This window comes from Brassica rapa, chromosome A06 (genome assembly GCF_000309985.2).
Source record: "Brassica rapa cultivar Chiifu-401-42 chromosome A06, CAAS_Brap_v3.01, whole genome shotgun sequence".
In the NCBI taxonomy this organism is placed as follows: Eukaryota; Viridiplantae; Streptophyta; class Magnoliopsida; order Brassicales; family Brassicaceae; genus Brassica; species Brassica rapa.
In genome coordinates, this window is record NC_024800.2 from 28,570,475 (window position 1) to 28,592,662 (window position 22,188).

Below are 22,188 nucleotides of genomic sequence, written 5' to 3' on the forward strand. Positions count from 1 at the left end.
ATACAACCAATATAACCGTTGAGAGGCTAAAAAGAAAGACCAACGAAGCCATGAATGAATGTTACTATCAAGCCGGTGACATTAGGGGATTTTGTCGTGTAGCAAACACTAGGACATACTACTCAAATTCCGGTTTTACCCCTAAATTATTTAATGATTTTACATATTTCATCCCCACATTTCCTCTGAATTCGGAAATCACTCTGGTCTCTCACTCTTACCAGCTGGAATCCAAGACAAGAAAATGCATCAGACAAGCTGATTGCCCCTTTCCTCCACTATTAATTTGGATTTTCTGCAATTTGTGTTCCCACACTAACGCTGGTCTTGTCTTGAGAGACATTTTCGACATCGTTTAATATTTATATAGTTCCACAATTTTCTTTTCTTCTGGGTTCCCTCTTCTTCGGATGATATAGTAGTGATCTGAAAAAGTTTTAAGATTTGCGATGAAATCTTCGACTCGGCTTGATTCGGTTGTGTTTCAGCTCACTCCCACTCGAACCCGGTAACACAATCTCTTCCTCTCTTTCTTTTAACTCTAATGGATCCATCCAGCATGTTTGGTTAACAACTTTGTGTTCGAATCTGTAAAAGTCACTAACTTTCGTGAGAAAATCGTTATATAAAAGTCGAAAGATTGCATTTTTCTTTTGTTTCTGGGGTTGATTGATAAGATCAAAAGTTGTTATCAGGTGTGATCTGTTGGTAACAGCTAATGGAAAGACTGAGAAAATAGCAACAGGGCTGCTTGATCCTTTTCTTGCTCACTTGAAGACAGCACAAGACCAAGTTTCTAAAGGTGGCTACTCTATTATTCTCAAGCCTGAGGATAGTGACATTGCAGTTTGGTTCACCAAGGCAACTATTGAAAGGTCTTAAACCACCCTATAAGTTGTTTTTTTCTTTCTTTCTTTTTACATGGAACTTTTTGGGTTTGATATTATTGGACATTTGGGTTGAATTGAGAGTTTTTTCTTCTTCTTTTTTGTTCTGTTCTTGTCAGGTTTGTTCGATTTGTTAGCAATCCTGATGTCCTAGAACGAGTATACACTTTAGAAACTGAGATCAAACAGATCAAGGAAGCAATTGGTATCCAGAACAACTCTGAAATGGCTTTGCCTGTTGTAAGTAAACTTTTAGTTTTTTTTTTTTTTTTTGAAGACTTTGTTTGGTGTATGGTCAAATAGAATTTAACGTTAGATTGTATACACAGGTGGAAGATGATCTACGAGCAAAAAGAGCAGAAAATACAGAAGGTATGCTATGAAGATGGCAAAGTTTTGTGTTTTATGAGTCTATGCTTATTAAAGCCTCAGCTCATAAAGATGAAAATATTATGCCTCTTAGCTCTTTTTAGTTTAACCAACATATGAGAATGTGATTCAGGTAGCAGGCCTTTGCTACAGCTCAGCGAAGAGAAAGCTATTGTACTTTACGAGGTTAACTTTGAACCAAAAATGGTTTCTTCTCATCTTATTCTCTCAAAAGAAAAAAAAGAAGTTTAATTCATCTTCTTGCATCTTTGACAGCCTGGTTCACATCCAAGGCAGGCAAATGGATCTACCGCATCAGATGAAAACTCTAAGTACACCCACTTTGCATGAAAGATATGTGTTTTAAGCACTAGAGTAGGTTAAGTATCTGATTGATAACGTGGGATTGTTTTATCAGAGTTCAAGTTCTAAAAGTTATGGAGACAAGGAGGACAATGTTGCAGAAAGAACAAGGAATGGCATTTGCACGTGCTGTGGCAGCTGGTTTCGAAGTTGATGATATGCTCCCTCTAATATCTTTCGCCAAATCGTTTGGAGCCTCACGTTTGATGTAAGAAATACTTTTATCCTTTTCAACTATTTCTTTTATTGTTTCGTAACCAACAAGCTCATAAATGTGATAGGGATGCCTGTTTAAAATTCATGGACTTGTGGAAGAAAAAGCACGAAACTGGCCAGTGGGTTGAAATCGAAGCAGCAGATGTAATGGCCTCGCAGGCAAACATCTCTGCAGCAAACGACTCAGGGATTGTGTTCGCAAATGGTGGTAAGATAAAAATCCATAAATGGTTTATGTTCATAATCGATGATCCATTGTTCGGATATTTATATAACTATTCTTGTGTTCAGATGTGAAGTCTCCTTCAGATAGTAAACCAAATGTGAATCAAGAACATGCGCAAGGGCAGCATCCGCAGCAGCCAATGTATGCACCATGGCCAGTTCACTCTCCGCCGGGGACCTTTCCTGTGTTTCAAGGTTACGCTATGCAGGGCATGCCGTACTACCCGAACTATCCTTATCCATCTCCCTATCCCTCTACCGATGATTCTAGACGTAGTTCTGGCGGAAGAAAGGCTAAGAAACACCATTCTTCTTGTAGCGAGGACTCAGGTTCAGAAGATGAGGAGGACAGGGAGAAAGGAAAGTCAGGTAGGAGAAGGAAATCAGGGAAGGTGGTGATTCGGAATATAAACTACATTAATTCAAAGAAGCAAGATCATTCAGGAACAGAATCTGATGCTGATGAAGGGGCAATAGTAGAGTGTGACAATGGTAAAGAGAGACGGACAGACGCTGACACTGGTGATTGGCAGGCATTCCAAACTTTCTTATTGCAAGATGCTGACAGAGAAGATCGTACGGCTGACCATATGATGGAAAAGGAGGTTGCAGGGAAGAAAAGGCAAGGTGCGGGGAGATATGACCCTTTGGCTTATGGTGAACGTGAAGCAGAAAAGTATCAAGAAAGAGATGAAGCTGACATTCAGAATGGGACTGCTGCTCGTAAGTTCAGGGGCTCTAGTGACTCATTTATGGTTCGCCAGAGAGAAAATGGTTTTGAGGATTCTTCTGATCCTCTCAACTTGAATGGATTTGATCATCCAAGGAATGGTCTGGATAAGAGATCATCATTTAACATGGATGATGATTCTTATATTGCTACTAGGGAATCTGGAAGCAATACGAGAAATGCTATAGACATTGGATCAGAGATCTCTTCCTACCACCAAACTGATGGAAATGAAAGAAAGCAGATCAATTATGAGCCTCATGATCTCAGCCTGATGCCAGAACGAGAAACAGAGAAGTTATCGGCCGGGTATGATCCTGCGCTAGATTTTGGATCCAGAGCTCTGAAGAAGAATAATAACCAGGCAGCTGGAGTTGCTAAGAAGTCAGTGAGAGATCCAAAATCAAGACTATCTAATGATGCTGCGGATAAGAGGAAGGCTTCAGGGCCAATACGGAAAGGAAGACCCACAAAGATGAGCCCTTTAGATGAAGCAAGAGCACGTGCTGATAAGCTTAGAAATTTCAAAGCTGATCTCCTGATTATGAAAAAGGAAAAGGTAAAAATCTCAGCCTTCAACAACTATTAATCACTCACTCGTATAATATAACCCTCCTTTGTTGTTTTAGGAAGAGGAAGAGAGAAAACGCATAGAAGCTTTGAAAATAGCAAGGCAAAAGAGGATTGCTTCTAAAAGCAACTCAGCCGGTGGCCAGTCGCAGTTGCCTGCAAGAAAAAAAATGGTAAACAAGTTTTCTCCCGGGGCTCCTAGAGCCTCCAAGTTTAGTGACTCAGAAGCAGGATCATTATCACCTCTTCAACGCCTTCCCATAAGAAGTGCTTCTCTAGGCTCAAATGAATCTCAGAGATTACCCAAGAGTGGTAACAAACTGAGCACCGGAAGTAAGTCAACAGTAAATAGGCTAACAAGATCGATATCACCCCTACCTCCATCTAAGAGAGAAACAATAGCAACGGTAAATAGGGTAACCAGGTCGGCTTCACCGTTACCTCTGTCTAAGAGAGAAGCGAGAGTTAGTCTAGATAGTCAAAACAAGTCTGTCTCAAGGATAAGACGATTGTCAGAACCCAAAATAGGTAATAGTAGTGCACCGAGCTCTTCAGCAAGGTCACTGCGCACAACAGCATCCAAAAAAGCAACTGATACTCCTGAGATAAAGAAAATATCTGCTATTGTTAACTATGACATAGCGAAAATCGCTTCTCTTCCGGAACTGAAGATAAAGCCACCCAAAGGTCCTACTAATGTTGTGGTGAAAGGGGTCGAGAAAGTTAAATCTTCTGCTTCCGAGGCTGAACCAAGTGGTAGCAAGAACAAACCCTTGGGCCAAAATGATGTTAATGAAACTCCAGTGGTTGAGAAGACAGTGGTGATGGTGTTGCCAAATTCAGCTCGAAGTATATCTGCAGATCAGACGAAACGTGACAAGTCAGAGGTAGTCCCTGAAACAACACCGGAGAGTGGCAATGATCTAGTCTTAGTAAGCAGCACTCTTGTTCTAGCTAGATCAGTTTTACTTTCTGTTTAATCGGTTTTTTGGTGACCAGAAAGGTTATTTTGTTTGCAGGTTAGGTTGGAGACTCTGAGTGACTTAGTAACAGAAACACCAAAGTTTCTGACAAGTCAGAGTGTTGCTGTAAAACCATATGAAGCTCCACATGCTCGTGTTTCTTCATTAGAAGATTCATGCACAGTGTACTCAGAGTATTCCCAAGCACCTGCACCAAGCGTGCATTCAAATGAGGCAGCGCTAGAAACTGGGAAAGTCCTTGTACCAGAGAAGAAGATAAGTGAGGCCTTAGAGAAATCTCAAACAAAAGAGTCAGCGTCAAAAGGGCTCAGAAAACTGTTGAAATTTGGAAAAAAGAGTCAGTCTTCTTCGTCTACAAGTGAATACCATACCGAGTCTGATAACGCAGCCGGCAATAGCAATGAGGATCATGGTTCAGCTATAACCGCTGCTACGACAAGTGAAGGTACAAGCTTCTTAAAAACCTTTTTACCTTTTAGTAAAAACTGCCGAATCAACTGTACATTTAGTTTGCTTTACTCTTTACAAGTTTGTTACACTGTATTATCCGCTCATAGGATTAAATCTTACATTGTAGCATAATAAGAGCAAGAACCTTGTAATTATTTTCTCTAGGATGAAACTTACATTATAGCATGAGAGCAAGAATCTTCTGTTTCACACTAATATACGGTTCTGTTGATGTTAGCATACATGGTATAGAAATGATGACCATGACTTATGTATCTCGGAAGGGGGTTAAAGTTTCTGTTTTGTTATCCAGCTTTTACACTGAAGAACCTCATATCTCAAGATGAAACACCTACAGCAGCAGCCGCTTCACAGAAATGTAAGAATATACTTCTAATCATTTATTTATCTGAGTTCTTCCAGTGATGGGAGTCTAAATAAGATTTCTCACTTTTCTTAAACTTTCTCAGCTTCTCGCCATTTCTCATTACTGTCTCCCTTCAAGAACAAGAAGACAGTCTCGTAAGGAAGTTGAGTGGATTAGATATCATCTCCAGTTACAGATTGTAATGACTTGCGCGTATTTGCGATGATTATTTTGCAACCATGTCTGCAAAGTAAACTACCATTGATGCAAAACACTTGGTTCCAATTCCAAATACAGTGAAATGCGACCTTTTGCACGTTTTAATTTTCCACCATGAGCTGGACACGCTTGTCAACAAATAAATATAGAGAGGTTTTCAAAATTTCCAACAATGAGCTGGAAGCACTTTTATACAAACTGTTTACAACTCAAGGCACTTTACCTTTGAGAGGTCCCAAACGTATATATCTCTCTTTGGATGATGCACGCGACGGTATTTGCTTATCAGACTATCACTGGACATTATTATATTATATATATTTGTTATTTTGAAAGCTGTTTTAGAATTAAGAAGTTCACAAGGGTATTAGTATAATAATATATTAGAGCAGCTCTACCTGACGAGCGGTTTGTCTTCCAGCACAATGATAACTCCAACGAACTTTTCTTCCTACGATAAAATGTTTTAAAATTGAACTTATCATGGAATCAATTTACTAACCCAAGAACTTTTCCTTCAAAAGGGGTGTATTGAATCATGCATATATTAATATAGAAAACAAAAAAAGAAAATCAAGTAACGAAGCATGGGCTATTCTTGATTTTGACGCTCTTTGATCTACCAAAACATCCACATGTTTGTGTAACTACATATCAAATTGCTTTTTCTTAATTAATAATATCATAAAGTTTCTTTACAAATAATAAAATCATGATTTTTCCTCAATAACGAATGAATCGTCCAAAAAAGTTGAAGCTGGTGAAAGGCAGTTTGACCCCTCCCCATCTCCCAACTTGGTACTTCGCTTTGCACACATCACATGCTTCCTCTCACTCTCTCTCCTCTTTTCTTCTCCCACTCTTGTTCTTCTCTCTAAATGCTCTGTACTGTGTCAAGCCAAAAATGGAAGCTTTACTCCATTAACGACGAGATCCTTCCCTAATTCTCTAATCAATAGGTAACCCATTTTTATTTAGACTAATCCTCATAACGCTTTTTGGTTTCCCGTAAATCTTATAGCTTAGAGTAAAGATTTTTATTTACTTAGCTAAAAAGAAAGAACTTATTTACCATAAATGGTGAGACATCCATTTGCGGCTGAGATTTTGCTAACTTTATTATCTCTCTCTTTCTTGATTTTTCTATTTTTCTTTTTTACTACCTACACAATAGCATCATAATCAGAGAGGGATGGTGAGTTGAAAATGACCATTGTGTTGCATCTAGTTGATAAATCTAAAAACCCTCAAATACCCCCACTTTCTCAAACGAAGTTAAAACAAATTTTACTCTTTTACTTTAGCCCTATAGATCTCATTCCCAAAGAAAAAAAAAAAAAGAAAACCTTTTGTGGGTTGTTGATGCTTTTTTGGTTCATGATCTCTTATGGGTTTTGTAAGTTACTGATTCTAGTGTCGGTTTACATATGTGTTTAGGAACCATGGAATCTTTAGTGGGTTTGTGAGTAGTAGACAAATTTTACGAAATGTAATATTAAAGGGGATGATTTTGACAGCTATTGAGTAGTTAATCCGCATCTATGGACAGCTTTTGATAATGAAATGGTAAAGGAGGGTCCCTACTTCTTGAAGGATTATGCCCCCACAAACTCAATGAATGTAAATTATTGGTGAGCTAAAAGTTTTTTTTTTTGTGATGAAAAAAATGAGGGTGTCTTTTATTGTTCTTGTTATAAATGAGAATGAAACTTGTGTTGGAAAGTCAAATAAATTTCTTCTTCCTCAGGGTTCACCTAAGAGAGAGATCCACAAGTTTTTTTAGGTATGTTGGTGTTTGTGTGATCTATTGATTTTGTCCTTTTTATCTCTGCAAATAATAGAGAAGATAAATGAAGCATTTTTCCTAGGTTAAGTGTACTTTTTGCTACTTGAAATTTATGTGAGTTTTATTTTCTCTCGACTTTGCTTGTAGAAAACTATAATTCTATAATAAATAGTGCAAGAGAAAGAGCTTCTTGAGATCTGCTTTTAGTTTTGATCACTTGGATCAGAAAACAAATTTCTCCTTTATTTTGTCAAAATAAGGATGAAGGCTGTAGAGTTTTGAGCTAACCATAGAACCTACGAACAAACTAGAATTTATAATAGAAACTTTCTCAATTCTTAACCTCCCTTATCTTCTCTGCCAAATTTTTTTTATGACATCACAATTTTGCTTAAGCAGATCTATTTTATCTTCACTCTATCTTCTTGCTTTGGACTGTGAGGCCTCATGGTCTGGTTACTAACAGAGTTTATATTCAAATTGTCAGTAGCATCTATATATACTATTTTGCTTGTAAGAATCCATTTTGTTTATCAAGAGTGGAGTAGATCTCCATTCTACAATTTGGCTCTTATGAAATCTTTTGGGTCTTTCAGATTTTGGTGTTTTAGTGTCTGTATGGAGTGTAATGCAAAGCCATCATTGCAGTGGGAGTGGGATAATCTAATATCTTTTGGTACTTCATCAGCTGAAATTCCTAAAAAGCAACGACCAATGGATTGGGAAAATGATGGGTTTGATTGCACCACTTTTTACTCGTCCAGCTTTGCTACAGAAGCAGCTTATGGTGGTGGTAGTTCAGGTTCTGATCTAGCTCATGCTTTCTCTAAAAGCTCAAAGTCAACTTCCATAAGCTCTTCATCAGCTGAAGTGAGAACATACAATTTCACATCAGAAGCTGGTGAAAGTGTTCCTCCTGGAGAATTGGGGAGCAGTGAAGAGTTTGCAATGGGAATTGATGCTTCTCCAAGTCTTGAACTCTCCTTCGGCTCTGGTGATCCGGTTCTTGGTTTGAAGCTTGGTAAGAGGACATACTTTGAAGACTTTTGGGAAGTGGAGAATGCTAAAGGTTCAGCACTTCCGGTGAGCCTGGCGTCATCTTCTGCTTCTCCGGTGAAGAAATCCAAAACACTCTCTCAGAAATTACAAACTCCTCACTGCCAAGTTGAAGGCTGTAACCTCGATCTCTCCTCAGCTAAGGACTATCATAGGAAACACAGGATTTGTGAAAACCATTCAAAGTTCCCTAAAGTCGTTGTCAGTGGCGTAGAGCGCCGGTTCTGCCAACAATGTAGCAGGTAGAAAAGCTAGTCTTAGAGATATTGGTTTATACAAAAGCCTTAATGACTTTTTTTAATTGTTTTTGGTCTTCAAAGGTTTCACTGTCTCTCTGAGTTTGATGAGAAGAAACGTAGCTGTCGCCGGCGTCTCTCAGATCACAATGCAAGACGTCGCAAGCCAAATCCCGGGAGGACATATGGTAATATACTAGATTCACTTCTCTCTAATCCTATATATTAAATCTAAATTTTTAGTTATATAATTAGTAGGTTTCCCTTTTCTAAGATAAATATCATTCTGTATGTGCAGATGGGAAGCAACAGATGGATTTTGTATGGAACAGATTTGCACTTATCCATCCAAGAAGTGAAGAAAATTTTCTGTGGCCAAATCCGAAGCCTGTATCATCAAGAGGGTTATTGCAGGAACCTGCAAAGACCGAGATGCCCAATAAGCTTTTCACCGAGCATTGTGGATTTGGATTGTTGGACCCCAAAACGAAAACCACCAGAGCTGAGTTATTCAGTAAAGGTTTGTGTTTTTCTTTGCTGTTTAATATATTTTCTCTTGTTGTATTCATGATCTTGATGATTGCTTGTTTTATGCAGATTTGTTAGAAAAGGTCACAATCTCTTCTTCACACATGGGTGCTTCTCAAGATCTTGATGGTGCTCTCTCTCTTCTGTCAAATTCAACACCATGGGTTTCCTCGAACCAGCCAACACGGTTTTCCCTTAACCACCATTCCACAAGCAACCTCCAACCCGTGGTTCACGGGTCTGTGACTCAACTCAGTTCAGTGTCCAGCTACTGGCAGCCGGACCCACCAGCAGCTGAGGGCTCAACCGCTTTGACTAGGAATGGGGTAGGCCAGTTTAATGAGAACTACAACTTGAATCAGTTTTATAACTGAAAGTGTGTTGCTTTTAAAATCATAATAAGATATTTTGTGTAAGGATCAGGTGAGCCTAGTGGTAACGTTTAAATAGGAGCTGTGAAACTTGCTAAAGACATCAACTCCTCTCGTCTTTCTTTTGTCCATTGATTTTCTTGGGTTAGGGAGAGTTGTGACAGTTAAGTATTATAAATCATCTTGTCAAATTATTTATACATTAGAATTTTCAGATATTGATGGTGTAGCAACTGAAAAATTGATCAAACGCATCATAATATACGTATGATAAGGTTATTTGCATCTGAACTTTTTTTATATTCGCATTAGTCAGCATTTTGTGTTATACTAGATTTGGATCCGTGCGTTGCAACAGGTTTTATTTGATATTACCATCCATTGATTTTTTTTTTTTTTTGCAAACAAATAATTTGGTAATTCCATTAACCGCCACAGTCGTTTTCTGAGCAAAACCATGTTAAAATCTTTGGTTGTTTGAAATCCTAATCCGTCGTTGTTTCCATCCTGTCACAATTTATGCCATGACTAACATATATTACATGTTATTTTCAACGGTGTAGAAGTTGATTTAGCATATTCTATTCGATTTCATCGGCGGACAAACTCATTATGAAGTGCTGAGCACATTACTGAAATCAAAGTGAAATATGTTTCTCCAACCACAAACATCATAAATAGAGGAGACATTGTCATCTCCCGTACACAAAGGTCTATATATGTATAGACATCATAGATAGATGTGACATTATCACCTTCCCTCCTTGATCTTAACTCCAAGTTGCTTAAAGTTTCCGTCTTTGGGTGTCACAAAGCCCGTCGAGAAAGATCCAGAAGCGCCTGTGTCTTTAGTTTGAAAGGCACTGAAAGAGGAGCTTGAGCTTTCATCAAATCTCCAGTCGGTTAGGTAGCCTAGCTGAGAGGTTATCTTACTGACCTCAACGTCTCCTGAAAGCATAGCCACCACTCTTGACATTGGTGGTCTCAAGGAATGAGATGAATATGTGCATAGCAGAGCAATTCCTATCACGCGTTTCACTTCTTCCATGTTGAATTCAGCCAGCTCCTGATCAATTAGTTCAGCTTCTCGGCCATCTTGGTGTAGATTCCATGCCTGTGTACACCATAAATTGATATATTAAAAATCGGCTCCATTTTTCCAATCAAAATTTTGACTAACAAGCAAAGACTTACCCATTGAAGAAGATATTTTTTCTCATTATCCAGGTTCACATCAGTGTTTTTTCTTCCACTCACCAGCTCAAGAGCCACAATACCAAAGGCATACACATCTGCTTTCTCTGTTAGGTGTCCACGCATGGCATACTCTGGCGCAAGATATCCACTTGCATTTGTACAAACAACATTGTGTGTTATAAATAATTACATTTATATATATATATACATATTTATGTTGCAAATTAAGAAGAAAAAGCTGATGTTTGAGAATGCATACATGGTCCCTGCCACTCGGGTACTTATGTGGGTTTTCTTGTCATCGTATAGCTTTGCAAGCCCAAAATCAGAAACTTTTGGGACCAGACTAGAGTCAAGCAAAATGTTACCAGCCTTCACATCCCTGTGTACTATGCGAACGCTCGCCTCCTCGTGGAGGTAGGCTAGACCTCTAGCTACTCCCATGCATATCTCAAAACGTGTTGACCAATCAAGATATAAAGTCTTCCCACCTCCTGCAACATCCAAAGAACTTAGTGATTCAGCTTGACAGACAGAGAAGCAAAGATTAAAACAAGTCATGTTTATGTTCATTACCAAATAGTGCCTGATCGAGACTTCCATTGGGCAAATACTCATATACGAGCAAACGATGATCTCCTTCGTAGCAACACCCGTAAAGTTGTACTAGGTTGCGATGCATAACTGCAGAAATTGCTACAATTTCTGCAACAAATTGTCCCTTCCCGTGTTGCGATCCAACCGACAGCACTTTCACCGCGATCTCTCTCCCATCATTTAGCTTTCCCTGTTGGATGTGTTATATCATAACAAAACACACATGGACATTAGTTATATTGTTGGTTTGGGCATGGGGGCTTACCTTATAAACAGACCCAAATCCTCCCTCTCCAAGCTTGCTTGAGGGATTGAAATCTTGGGTGGCATTTTTAAGTTCAGAGTAAGAAAAAGTGTAAGGCTTTATGTCCATACTAAGCAGCTCTGTAACAACAACAACAAAAAAAAATCAATAGGAAAGATGATATTTAATTAAGCTCCAAGGTTTGTTTGTGTTTGTTATGATCACCTGCATCATCTGTGTAACGCTTATTTCTTTTTCGGATCATGAAGATGGCCACACCTGCAATGATACTTACAAGTCCAAGGCCAACAATAACACCCACGATAGTACCGGTGCTATATTTTTCCTTTGATGGTGGCATGTTTCCCACAGTTGGTCTAAAGTCTTAACAACAACAACAATATGTAACACTCTGCATCAGGGAGGGCATAGAGGAAAAAAACATAAGAGTTTGAAGGTTGTTGTGATACCTGGTTTTGCACTGACGGACGTTATTAGTGGCCCATACGTACCCATAATAGGAACACCGGCTGTTCCTTTGCCAGCCCAGAAAAGATGAATTTCAAGGTAATTTTCTGATACATTTGTTTTATATTTTCTCTGAACTGCTTGGATAGTATTTCCACCAGCTGTTCTGCGTATATCAAAATCCTTTTCAACAAGTCGTCCCTGAAAAAGTGGAGCTAGGTCTCAGAACTCAGCAAGAATATTATATTATTAGACAATAAAGCAGTAGGGCAAACCTGGATATAAATGTCAAAACGTCGTGTTCCTAGACCTTTCCAAGAGTAAGAATCAGTAATAATTATTTCAGCAAACTGAAGTGTTACGGTATAGCCTCCATTTTCTAGCCCCAACCCATAATACCGTAGGGAAGATGAAGAATGTCTTGCTGACTTGTAAAGCTCCGCGTTCAAAGTGTTGATAATCCATACATTGTTTCTACGCGCGGAATAATATCCTACACTGCTGACTGCCCATCTCTGAACATCACTCACGAAAAATGAAGCTGTTCCTAGATCCTCGTCCTCCTTCTCAAATACTTCTCCGTTTGACCGCATTTCTGGGCCTCCGCAGTTGATGGAAAACTCAGAATCTGAACACCAGTCAATAGAGTAAATATTTTTTTTCGAACAGAAAATACAAGCACAGTTGAGAACAACGGTTATGATGATATCTCTTTGTCACACTTACAGATTCCTTTGCCTCGGTTGCAGGGGAAGTTCTTCTGCAGGCACTTCAGTCCTTGTAAAATCCTTTTAACAAAATGAAATCAGATTTAAAAAGATGAAACTGGAATTTCAGGCATCAACAAGAACTTTATATAATAAAATCACCTCTTGTCATGACCTTTCAAGGTGAAGTTGTTAGCAACAAGGTTGCTGCACAAATAAAATACACCTTTGTTATGATTCTAATAGATATTTACTTTATGAACCTTGTGTTTTGTTTACTTACAGTTTCAAGTTTGGTAAGCTGACCCATGGAGGGAGACTACCAGACAAATCATTGTATGAAACATCTCTGAGATAATAAAAGAAAAATGATTTAGAATCTACAGAATATGTTAAATACTCCAAAAAAGATGTCTGAATATATATATATATATCTTGAGTCTGGCTTTCAAAGATGATTAATTAATTATAAAAGACAAAACCCACATATCGCTCAAACCCTGGCTCTTTTGAGTCGGCAAAGAACCATTCAACGTGTTGTTTCCCAGAAACCTAATTAATAAGAAGACAACAAATTTTTTCAACAGTTATCACTGGTAGATACGAGTGCAAAAGAGTCAAAGACCCAAAAAAGTAGAAAACTTACAAGTAAGTAAGTTGATTTAAGTTGAAAAGCGAAGCAGGAATTGGTCCATGCAGTTGGTTGAAACTCAAATCACTGTAAACAGCCATGAATTACGCGGTAACACATTAAGTTCAATGATGGGAAAAATGGGAATTCAGCAATGTTATACTTACACTTGTTCAAGATTTGAGAATTCCCCGATATCAGAGGGTATGGTCCCAGTGAGGTTGTTGTTCCTCAATACTCTGCGACACATAGCATCACATATTATGATATACACGTAAGAGAATGAGAGGGAAACAGTTCATGACTTAGAGTAGACTTTGCCTTACAATATTCTTAGAGATTTCATGTCTTTGATGAAGTCAAGAGAAGAGCTACCATTGGATATATCACCAAGCCTCCTACATTTAGAAACGGATTATGTGGAGAGAAACAAAGAAAAAGATATGAACAATAATGATTTCTGAAACCTAGGCAACACATACAGTTCATTCAAAGAAGTTAAGTTGGAAAATGAAGACGGTATTGGACCACTCCAGCCTGTTCCGTGAATTCTCCTGAGGTAAAACATGTACCAGTTTGAATCTCAAAACTCAAAATTAATGAGGCCTTTTCTAATAAGAGTAGAAGTAAGTATAGCAAACAAGAGCAGTGGAACAAGTCCGTTACATAATTCAATGAAAATGAAATCTTCTTACATGGTGAGAAGTTTGGTCCATGATCCTATAAAGTCCGGTATCCGACCAGTAACGTCCAGATCGACAATCCAACTGGTACGAACATTAAGGAAAAAACACCCCACGCCAAAACCAAAATTAATGTAATATATATATATATATATATATAAATGTAGAAATAAAATAATAAATCTTAATTATATGCGAATTTAATGAAAATAAAATCTTACAGGTCTTCAAGTTTTACAAGATTAGCAAAAGATGAAGGTAATCCCCCTTTAAGTTCAAAATTTCCCAGGTATCTGAAATAAAATATATAAAGGTTTATACAACACTATAGAATTATTGATTTTTTTTCACATAATATGATTTTGTAAGGTTACTAATTAAATTTTCATATCTGAACTAAAACCACGGCAGAAATGAATACATCAAAAGTACTTTGTACATTCTCACATTTTCATTAGTTTTGTACAATTCCCAATCTCAGGTGGTATTGAACCGGAAAACTTATTTACACCAAAACCACTGCATGCAGAAAAAAATATACAAAATAGGTTTAATATTAAGGAGGCATCAAACTCTGACATTTATGATATTGTTAATAGTTCCTAATTGTTAAGAAGAAGCTTACAGAGATTTCAAGTTTGTAAGCAAACCAATTTCTTTGGGAAAAGGGCCAGACAAGGCATTGATACCAAAAGTCCTACGGTAGTCGAAAAACAGTTGAAGGCAATAAAGAGTTATGTTAAGAAAAAAAAAAAAAGAAGGAAGAAGAAGGTTTCATTCAATCAACAGCCTTACAGCCATTCCATTCGAGTCAAGTTTCCAATTGCAGGAGAAATGGAGCCTGTAAGATAATTTTGAGCCAGATTCCTGAAAAAGAGGCATGTGATTTTAACGTATACGGAATGCTTTTGCACGCTCTTTTTTTATGGTGATAAGAAAATGAAAAAAGTAAGTTGAAAAAAAAGAAAATGAAAAAAGTTAAAGGTAAAGTGTATACAAATTTTCGAGGTATATCAAAGTCCAGAGCTGTGGAGGTATAGGTCCTACTGCATCTTTCCCAAAAACCTTTCTGTAACAGCATGGCAATATTAAGTGGGTGAATGCACGAAGACAAACAAAAAAAGAGAGACTGTACTGTACTGTACAGGGCCGTGATGCGGCAGATTGTGGAGCTGTTGAATGTGCAGTCGCATTTGATAAAAGGGTTGTAGGCTGGGTCGTCGATCTTGATGTTATCGTCGATGGCGTTGCCCGAGCAAAGTTCGCTGCTCGTGTTCCATTCCCTCAGCCTCAGGATCTTCCAAGCCGCGAAGATGGAGTTCAAAGCTTCAGCTGTTGTTTATTATCCCACAACAAACGTCAGTTGTTCTTAAACCAAACAACTTCAAATTAATTATTTTAAAGTGTTAAACGGCAGAGTAGAGACCTTCGTCGGGATCAGTTATGGCTCGGGTAAGGTTTTGAGCTCGAACAAGGTGAAGCGAACCGGGGATACACAAGAGGAACCAGACGATGAGGAGCAGACACGTGGGCATCATCGTCGAAGGAAGTTTTGATATCACTACAAGAAAACACAAGTTTTACGAGGGCAGTTTTCCTCGTGATTTCGTCGTAAAAGCAGTGTTACGAGGAATTAGCGAGAAAACCCGTTTCGTCGTTATATGTTTGTCGTAACGCATATATCCTCGCTAATTCGTCGTAACGTAGCGAGGAAATAATTTCGTCGTAAAAGCGAAGAAGAATATTTCGTCGTAAAGACCACGTAAAGCTTCCACGTAAGGACGTCGCTAAATTTCCTCGTAAATACCTCGAAAGCCATTCCTCGTTAAAGCCACGTAAATAACTCGAAAGTAAATACTCGTAAAGTAAACGTAAATATCTTGATAGCTTTCCTCGTAAAGACCACGTGAATTTTCCACGTCATTTCCTTGTAAACATTTCCTCGTAAAAACCTCGTTAAGCTTCCACGTAAAGAAGTCGCAAAATAGCTACGAAATTACTTCGTTTCGTTATTTTACAGAAATAAAAAAAATTATAATTAAAAAAATTATTTAAATTATTAATAAAATTAAAATTCTAAAAAAATCAAAACCAAAATATTTTATATATAAATAAGTTTTGAATTCATAATACAAGAACCGAAATTAAAAAGAACTAAGGGTCGTTAATCGCCCGGTAGAATTCATCACTCCTCGCCGTTACATCCGCCTCGGCATGTGAGTCGTCGGTTGGTGACTACCTGGCTCACCGAACATCTCTCTGTAATGGGCAGTAAGTCTACCTTTTCGAACCTGAGAAAAAAATTTAATTTTTTAAATTTCCGTCAACAGTATATTTTCCAACATTATCCACCTAATCAACACTAAATAACATAAGATCCGTAAAATTATCTAAATTCCCTATACTAACCACCTAATCTACCTAAACTAACCAAATTAGAGAGGAATTAGAGAGGCTTACCATTGCAACGAAACAGGGAGGAAGTGGAGAGGAAGTGGAGAGGAAGTAGAGAGGAAAGAAAGAGTGAGCGCTCGGGGTGTATATATAAGATTACATTCTGTCGCAAATTCCTCGTAATTTTACGACGAATTACAGAGGCCCGTGTTTTTTTTTACGACGAAACAGCGAGAGATTACAAAGGCCCGCGTTTTATTATACGAGGAAGTTACGAGGAATTACAAAGGCCCGTGTTTTTTAGGTACGAGGACGTTACGATGATTTTGCTTACGTGGAATTACCGAGGAAAGCTTCCCTATAAATATACCCGTAACTCTCCTTCTCAACCCACACCCAAACTTCCAAATCACACCCTATCTCACTTCATACTCTCAAATCCAATCCTATTCAAATTATAAAAATTTGAAAAAAAAGGAAGAGAAGAAGATATTGGAATTTATGTTGGTGAGACTTAAGTAATATAATTGCTGGAAGTCTTGCCACATGTAAATCCAGTATATTTCTTCTTTTTCTTTTTTTTTTCTAGTTTTTACGGTACAAGGTGTTTACGACGATTTTGGTTACGAGGTGTTTACGACGATTCCGTCCTACGTGGAATTAAAGTGGGCCGCGTTCATCATTTACTTTACGTGGTATTTACGACGAATCTCTCCTACGTGGTATTTACGACGAATCTGTCCTACGTGGTATTTACGACGAATCTGTCCTACGTGGTATTTACGACGAATCTGTCCTACGTGGTATTTACGACGAATCTGTCCTACGTGGTATTTACGAGGAATTCGTCGTAAGTTCGACGTTAACATACGAGGAATTAACGAGTATTCCATTTAAATCCCTAAAACCCGAAACCCGAAACCCCAAACCCCATATTCCTTATCTTCTACTTTATATATTCCAAACCATATCTTTATTTTCATTCCAAACCACAATTCCTTATTTTCATTCACTCAGAGAGTCTTACGTGGAATTAGCGTGCCCCGCTTTCTTTATTTTTTTAATTTCGTCGTAAACTCCTCGTGGCCTTACGACAACCTTACGACGATTTTGGCTTGCGTGGAATTAGCGTGCCCCGCTTTCTTTATTTTTTTTAATTTCGTCGTAAACTCCTCGTGGCCTTACGACAACCTTACGACGATTTTGGCTTACGAGGAATTAACGAGTATTACGTATAAATCCCTAAAATCCGAAACTCCAAACCCCATCTTCCTTATCTTCTACTTCATATATTCCAAACCCCAAACCCATCTACCCTTGAACCTCAATCTATTCTTTCACCTCAAACCCTATTTATAAAATATTCCAAACCCCAAACCACAAGTCCTTATTCATAATTAAAATAAACTTTCACATTACCTTATTCATAAATCAAACTCCCACATTATCTTATTCATAAAATAAACTACATAAAATCAAATACATCAATCGGATACATCAACATTCTCGTCATCACTAGAAACATCATTATTTTCATTAAACTCGTCTTCAACAGCTTCGTCTGTGGCATCGTCGATAAGATCTTCGTACTCGTGATTACGCGGATCAATGAGAAGGATGTCATCAATTTCTTGTTCAGGTTCCTCGACTTCATTTATCTGTTCTTCTTGCAATGGTGGTTCTTCTCCACTGATAATTCGTCCTCGAGGTGTAACTTTGATCACAGCTAACCAATTTATACCCGAATCTCTCATTCGAGGGTATGGAAGGAAGCTAACTTGGTCTGCTTGTGAAGCTAAGATGAAAGGCTCGAATTTGTTGTACCTTCGTCCACCGTTGACATCAACTACACCGAATTTGTTAGACCGAACACCTCTGTTGACGACGGAATCGAACCATTCACATTTGAAGAGGACGCATTTCAGCTTCAATATCCCTGGAAATTCGACTTCAATAATCTCCGTCAAGATCCCGTAGAAATCTATTTCCCCTTTCACACATATTCCATAGTTACTGGTCGTCCGCTGTCTACCATACTCATATGTGTGAAAAGTATAGCCTCGTGTGAAATTACGACGAAAATTAATTGGATGGCCAAAAAAAACGTGAGCTACCTACCAAGTTGGTGGATTCAAAATTTCCTCGTTAAGTACACGTAAAGTATTTCGTCGTAAAGAACTCGCGAAGTTTACGTGGTATTTACAAGGAAATAGTGTTTCCTCGTAAAAGCCACGTCAATTTACATCGTCTTTACGACGAAATTGTTTTGTCGTTACCTTACGACGAAATAACGATGCTTCTCTTTTTCCACGTACTTTCCTCGTAAAATCAACGTACTTTTACGAGGATTATTTTTCCTCGTTAATTATCCTCGTTAAACTTACGTTTTCTTGTAGTGTATCTCTTCTTCTTGGGTTCACAATAATGGTTTTCTGTCTATCTTAGTACACTGAAAGCTTAAGTTTTGCGTGTGCAAGTCTCCTTAAATGTTGTGTTAAATTTGTTTTCTTTAAAAAGTTATTTATATTGACTTGACATATATATATATATCAACCAATAAATGGATAATTATACCGATAGACGGACGCCACCGAAATCTCATATACATTATTTGCGAAGTGATTTGCCACATACTATCTTTATCACTATTTTTGCAAAACAAAATATGACATGTCTAGTAAAATTGATGACATGACTAACTGTTAAATATGACATGAACATTTACATTTAATGTTAATATATATTTTTGGTAAACTTTATAAAATATTTTAATAATTCATACATTACATTTAATGTTGATTTATATTTTTGGTAAACTTTTTATAATATTGTAATAACTCATAAACATCACAAAATAAATATATTCAGATATGACATTATAAATTTTGAGATATTATTTAATTTTATTTTTATAATTATACCATTTTTTAATAAAATTTTCAGAATTTTCTAGAATTGTTTTTTAAAAAATTATAATTTTTTAATAGTAATATCATTAGTTTGTTGGACTTTTTCAAATATAACTCAAAATTTTAAGTCAAATACAAATATGACCCACGTTTTTTGAATTTTTTTTTGAGTAATTGGCGTAGATACACCCAGAAACCCATGTAATTTGCCATATAACCTTGTTTCTTTTTAATATTTTTAATGACTATAATATCCTTATTCCTATCTCTCTCTCTCTCTCTTCTCCCTTTTATGTGTTCTAATCTCTTTATCTCTCGTACAAATTCTTCAAATCATCTTCTAATTCAACACAAATCTTTATTTTTTTATTCTGATTCTTTTGACACCCATAATGCTAATCTTATTATCTCACCACAATTCCAATGTTTCTAATTTCGAATCACAATCAACTTTTAGATAATATATACGTTAGCAGGTATTTTATTACTTACCTGATATTATTTAGATTTTAATGGATTCTTAATCGATACATGAAGTGTTAGCTGTTACAAATAGATTTGGAGCTATTTAATAGATAACTAATTAAGTGTTAATAGTTTCATTAACTGATATATGATTTGTTAGTCGATACATTTGTTTGATACATAGATTGTTAGATGATACGGAAATTATTAGCGGATATGTTAGTTGGTATGTAGATTGTTACCTGCTATGTAAATATTTAGCTGATAGATCTAGAGTTACTTGTTTTCGACAAAGCATAAGGATATTTTCGTCCGCACAGTGTCAAAATATTACTCCTTTTTGGGTTATCCATAATTATGGGTATTCAGCTAATTTGGACCTTCATTAGGGATATTCTACACATTGTCTCTTTTTTTTTACCATATTCACCTTAGAAGTTTGAGTTATTCACGAAAATGCCATTACATTTTTTTTCTTTCTTTTTCTGAAAATGAATATATTACCTTATAATCCTCATCTTCACCCAATATTTACAATATTGTTATTGCCATCAATACACCAACCACCATTTCAAGCTCTTAATGCACCAAAGTTTTGATTTTTACTTTTCATATCTCATTACCTATGAACACAAATCACTTCTCGTTCTCTTTCTTTTTAAATTCATCCAAAAAACCAAGATTTTAATTCTAAACTTTGTAAGATTCATAGAGACATTGAAGCTCTTGATCCTTGGTCATTAACCGATGTGGTAGCTTTTGTAATGAAGTTATGGGTGCTTGGAGAAGCTAAGCAAGTCATCTCACAGGTTCTAGGTATGAAATCGTTTTTTATTTTCAGATATGTTCGCGAAGACTTTCAGAAGACTTCAAGAAAACTTTCAGAAGACTTCTCTAGATGTGTTCTCCATCAAGAAAACTTCCTTAGAAATCTTCTAAATTTCCTTTGTTAAGAAAAAAAACGAAAAATCCGGAGAAGTCTTCTCGGATAAATAAGTTAGTTTTTCAATTGACCGAAGTTTGTCAGAAAATTTCTCGAAGTCTTTTCACTGTCGCAAGAAGTCTGCGTGAATTACTTTTGCAATTGAAAAATTTCCTGAAGTCTTCTCACCGCAGATATGGGAACCGTGGTGGACACGGCTAGATGCATTTGTTTCCTAATTAATAATATGTATCAGATTTCTGATTCAATTTTTCTGGTTTTATTATATGCACCCTTTTCTTTTGTAATTACTTGTTCAAAACTGTATGACTTTAGTCATAGCTTGTAGCTTTTTAATAATAAATTTCAAGAAAAAAAAATCAAAATTGGTCTTTATAGGTTTGTTCATGTTTGGTTTTCAGGTTCGAGTAAAACGACTACGAAAAAATTCCCAAAACAAAATAAACCGGGTTCACACATGACTTTTAATCCGATCAAACACATGAATAACATAAAGGTTTTTAATATTAATATTGTAGATATTACAATATATTATAAATATATTTCACATTCAACAAGAAAACAGCATAGCAACTAGGGTTTATATTTCATAACTTTAAATTTTCCTTTAAGCGATTTCATTGCTTTTTGCCAATATCAATTTTTTCCCCCTTGTAATCGATCGAGATCATTCTAATATACGTTCTTTTTAGAGTCTATTTTCTGTGTTTGAAGTTTATCTAAGATTATTTTTAGGTCTAGATATGTTTTAAAGCAAGGTGAAGATTATATAGTATTTAAAAACTTATGGAGGAAGAAAATCGTAGCAGTTTAAGAAATCAAAAGTCAGATGTCAGAGTCGAAATTTAGAAGAAGCGTCTATCGACACCCCTTCCTTATTGTCGTCCGACACCCACACGAGTAGACGGACCCGACTTGATTCAATACCAACTCAATCTCAGAAGTTCCACATATTACTAAAATGGCCTTGGCCGGCTTTATCTAATATTTGTAGGTTTTGCCATTTTTTAGGCAACATATCACCTTATACATATTTACAATATCATATTATTTAGGGCATTTATATAATAAAATTAGATTTTAGATAAAGTTTTAAAATCTAAAATAAATAAATATAATTTCGAATGTAATCAAATAAAAAGTGTTATTAGTGATAGATAACTATAAAGTTGATAAATGAATATCTGAAGAACTAAGAGAAAAAAAGAGAGAAACCATTGAAATAAATCACAACTGATTTTGAGCTTACAGGAAAAAATGAGGTAAACCACTAGAAATGGTTTTATATAAACTCACAATATCAAATAGAAATCTAAATATTGTTTTAAACATCAAACTGTCGGCAAAGTAAATAGATAAAACACGAATTTATAATTAGCGTACTAGGCACGGCAATGAGTGAATCAAAACAAGTTGTCGATACTGGTACTATAATGATCCAGTTGCAGATGGTTCCAATCCGACACTTTCCATCAGCTACTGTTTCTTAGATTTTGTATTTTTCGTGGCTCTTTCCTCCAATAATTTCAACATTGTTATCAAGAGAGACCTTGTCGATATGCAAATGTTTTTGTGGAAATAAAAGACTTTTAAC

At 36.7% G+C, this 22,188-nt stretch overlaps 3 protein-coding genes and 1 long non-coding RNA gene across 6 annotated transcripts; 2 read left to right on the forward strand and 2 right to left on the reverse strand.

Moving 5' to 3' along the window:
• Nucleotides 1-183: 183 nt before the first annotated feature.
• Nucleotides 184-5,494, forward strand: LOC103827980 (COP1-interacting protein 7). The gene is made up of 13 exons (XM_009103546.3): nt 184-508; nt 696-875; nt 1,007-1,127; nt 1,217-1,259; nt 1,390-1,442; nt 1,533-1,588; nt 1,675-1,827; nt 1,901-2,043; nt 2,127-3,349; nt 3,420-4,292; nt 4,380-4,788; nt 5,107-5,172; nt 5,264-5,494. The coding sequence occupies exons 1-13, from the start codon at nt 450-452 to the stop codon at nt 5,317-5,319; spliced, it is 3,435 nt and encodes a 1,144-aa protein (XP_009101794.1). The 5' UTR covers nt 184-449; the 3' UTR covers nt 5,320-5,494.
• A 528-nt stretch (nt 5,495-6,022) lies between these two features.
• LOC103827979 lies at nt 6,023-6,942 on the reverse strand. The gene is made up of 2 exons (XR_625189.3): nt 6,452-6,942; nt 6,023-6,267 (listed from the first exon to the last, which is right to left on the reverse strand). It is a non-coding gene; the product is annotated as an uncharacterized LOC103827979 (long non-coding RNA).
• On the forward strand, nt 6,123-9,641 carry LOC103827978 (squamosa promoter-binding-like protein 2). 3 transcript variants are annotated; one of them, XM_009103545.3, is made up of 5 exons: nt 6,123-6,338; nt 7,762-8,463; nt 8,542-8,645; nt 8,756-8,977; nt 9,055-9,635. In XM_009103545.3, exons 2-5 carry the CDS (start codon nt 7,784-7,786, stop codon nt 9,357-9,359), a joined length of 1,311 nt encoding a protein of 436 aa, XP_009101793.1. In that variant the 5' UTR covers nt 6,123-6,338; nt 7,762-7,783; the 3' UTR covers nt 9,360-9,635. The 3 variants fall into 3 exon arrangements, with proteins under 3 accessions (XP_009101793.1, XP_018515358.2, XP_033128673.1); XM_018659842.2 differs by lacking the exon at nt 6,123-6,338 and adding an exon at nt 6,968-7,159 and having other exon boundaries at nt 7,760-8,463; nt 9,055-9,641; XM_033272782.1 differs by lacking the exon at nt 6,123-6,338 and adding an exon at nt 6,976-7,162 and having other exon boundaries at nt 9,055-9,641.
• A 304-nt stretch (nt 9,642-9,945) lies between these two features.
• Nucleotides 9,946-18,893, reverse strand: LOC103827981 (probable LRR receptor-like serine/threonine-protein kinase At1g56140). Its single transcript, XM_033272779.1, has 25 exons — nt 18,680-18,893; nt 15,310-15,443; nt 15,029-15,215; nt 14,881-14,952; nt 14,679-14,750; nt 14,509-14,580; nt 14,331-14,402; nt 14,105-14,176; nt 13,896-13,967; nt 13,683-13,754; nt 13,527-13,598; nt 13,368-13,439; nt 13,216-13,287; nt 13,056-13,121; nt 12,853-12,918; nt 12,732-12,776; nt 12,589-12,650; nt 12,138-12,490; nt 11,865-12,063; nt 11,620-11,778; nt 11,416-11,534; nt 11,130-11,340; nt 10,813-11,047; nt 10,551-10,701; nt 9,946-10,470 (listed from the first exon to the last, which is right to left on the reverse strand). The coding sequence occupies exons 2-25, from the start codon at nt 15,419-15,421 to the stop codon at nt 10,108-10,110; spliced, it is 3,048 nt and encodes a 1,015-aa protein (XP_033128670.1). The 5' UTR covers nt 15,422-15,443; nt 18,680-18,893; the 3' UTR covers nt 9,946-10,107.
• Nucleotides 18,894-22,188: the final 3,295 nt, after the last annotated feature.

Coding starts and splice junctions, on each gene's coding strand:
- LOC103827980 (XM_009103546.3), top strand. CDS start 450: ATGAAATCTTCGACTCGGCTTGATTCGGTTGTGTTTCAGCTCACTCCC. Junction 3,350..3,419: donor TGATTATGAAAAAGGAAAAG/GTAAAAATCTCA, acceptor TTGTTGTTTTAG/GAAGAGGAAGAGAGAAAACG. Junction 4,789..5,106: donor CGCTGCTACGACAAGTGAAG/GTACAAGCTTCT, acceptor TTTGTTATCCAG/CTTTTACACTGAAGAACCTC.
- LOC103827978 (XM_018659842.2), top strand. CDS start 7,037: ATGAAAAAAATGAGGGTGTCTTTTATTGTTCTTGTTATAAATGAGAAT. Junction 7,160..7,759: donor GAGAGATCCACAAGTTTTTT/TAGGTATGTTGG, acceptor TTTGGGTCTTTC/AGATTTTGGTGTTTTAGTGT. Junction 8,978..9,054: donor AGCTGAGTTATTCAGTAAAG/GTTTGTGTTTTT, acceptor TGTTTTATGCAG/ATTTGTTAGAAAAGGTCACA.
- LOC103827981 (XM_033272779.1), bottom strand. CDS start 15,421: ATGATGCCCACGTGTCTGCTCCTCATCGTCTGGTTCCTCTTGTGTATC. Junction 13,968..14,104: donor CTTGTAAAACTTGAAGACCT/GTAAGATTTTAT, acceptor TGTTCGTACCAG/TTGGATTGTCGATCTGGACG. Junction 13,599..13,682: donor TTAACTTCTTTGAATGAACT/GTATGTGTTGCC, acceptor TTCTAAATGTAG/GAGGCTTGGTGATATATCCA.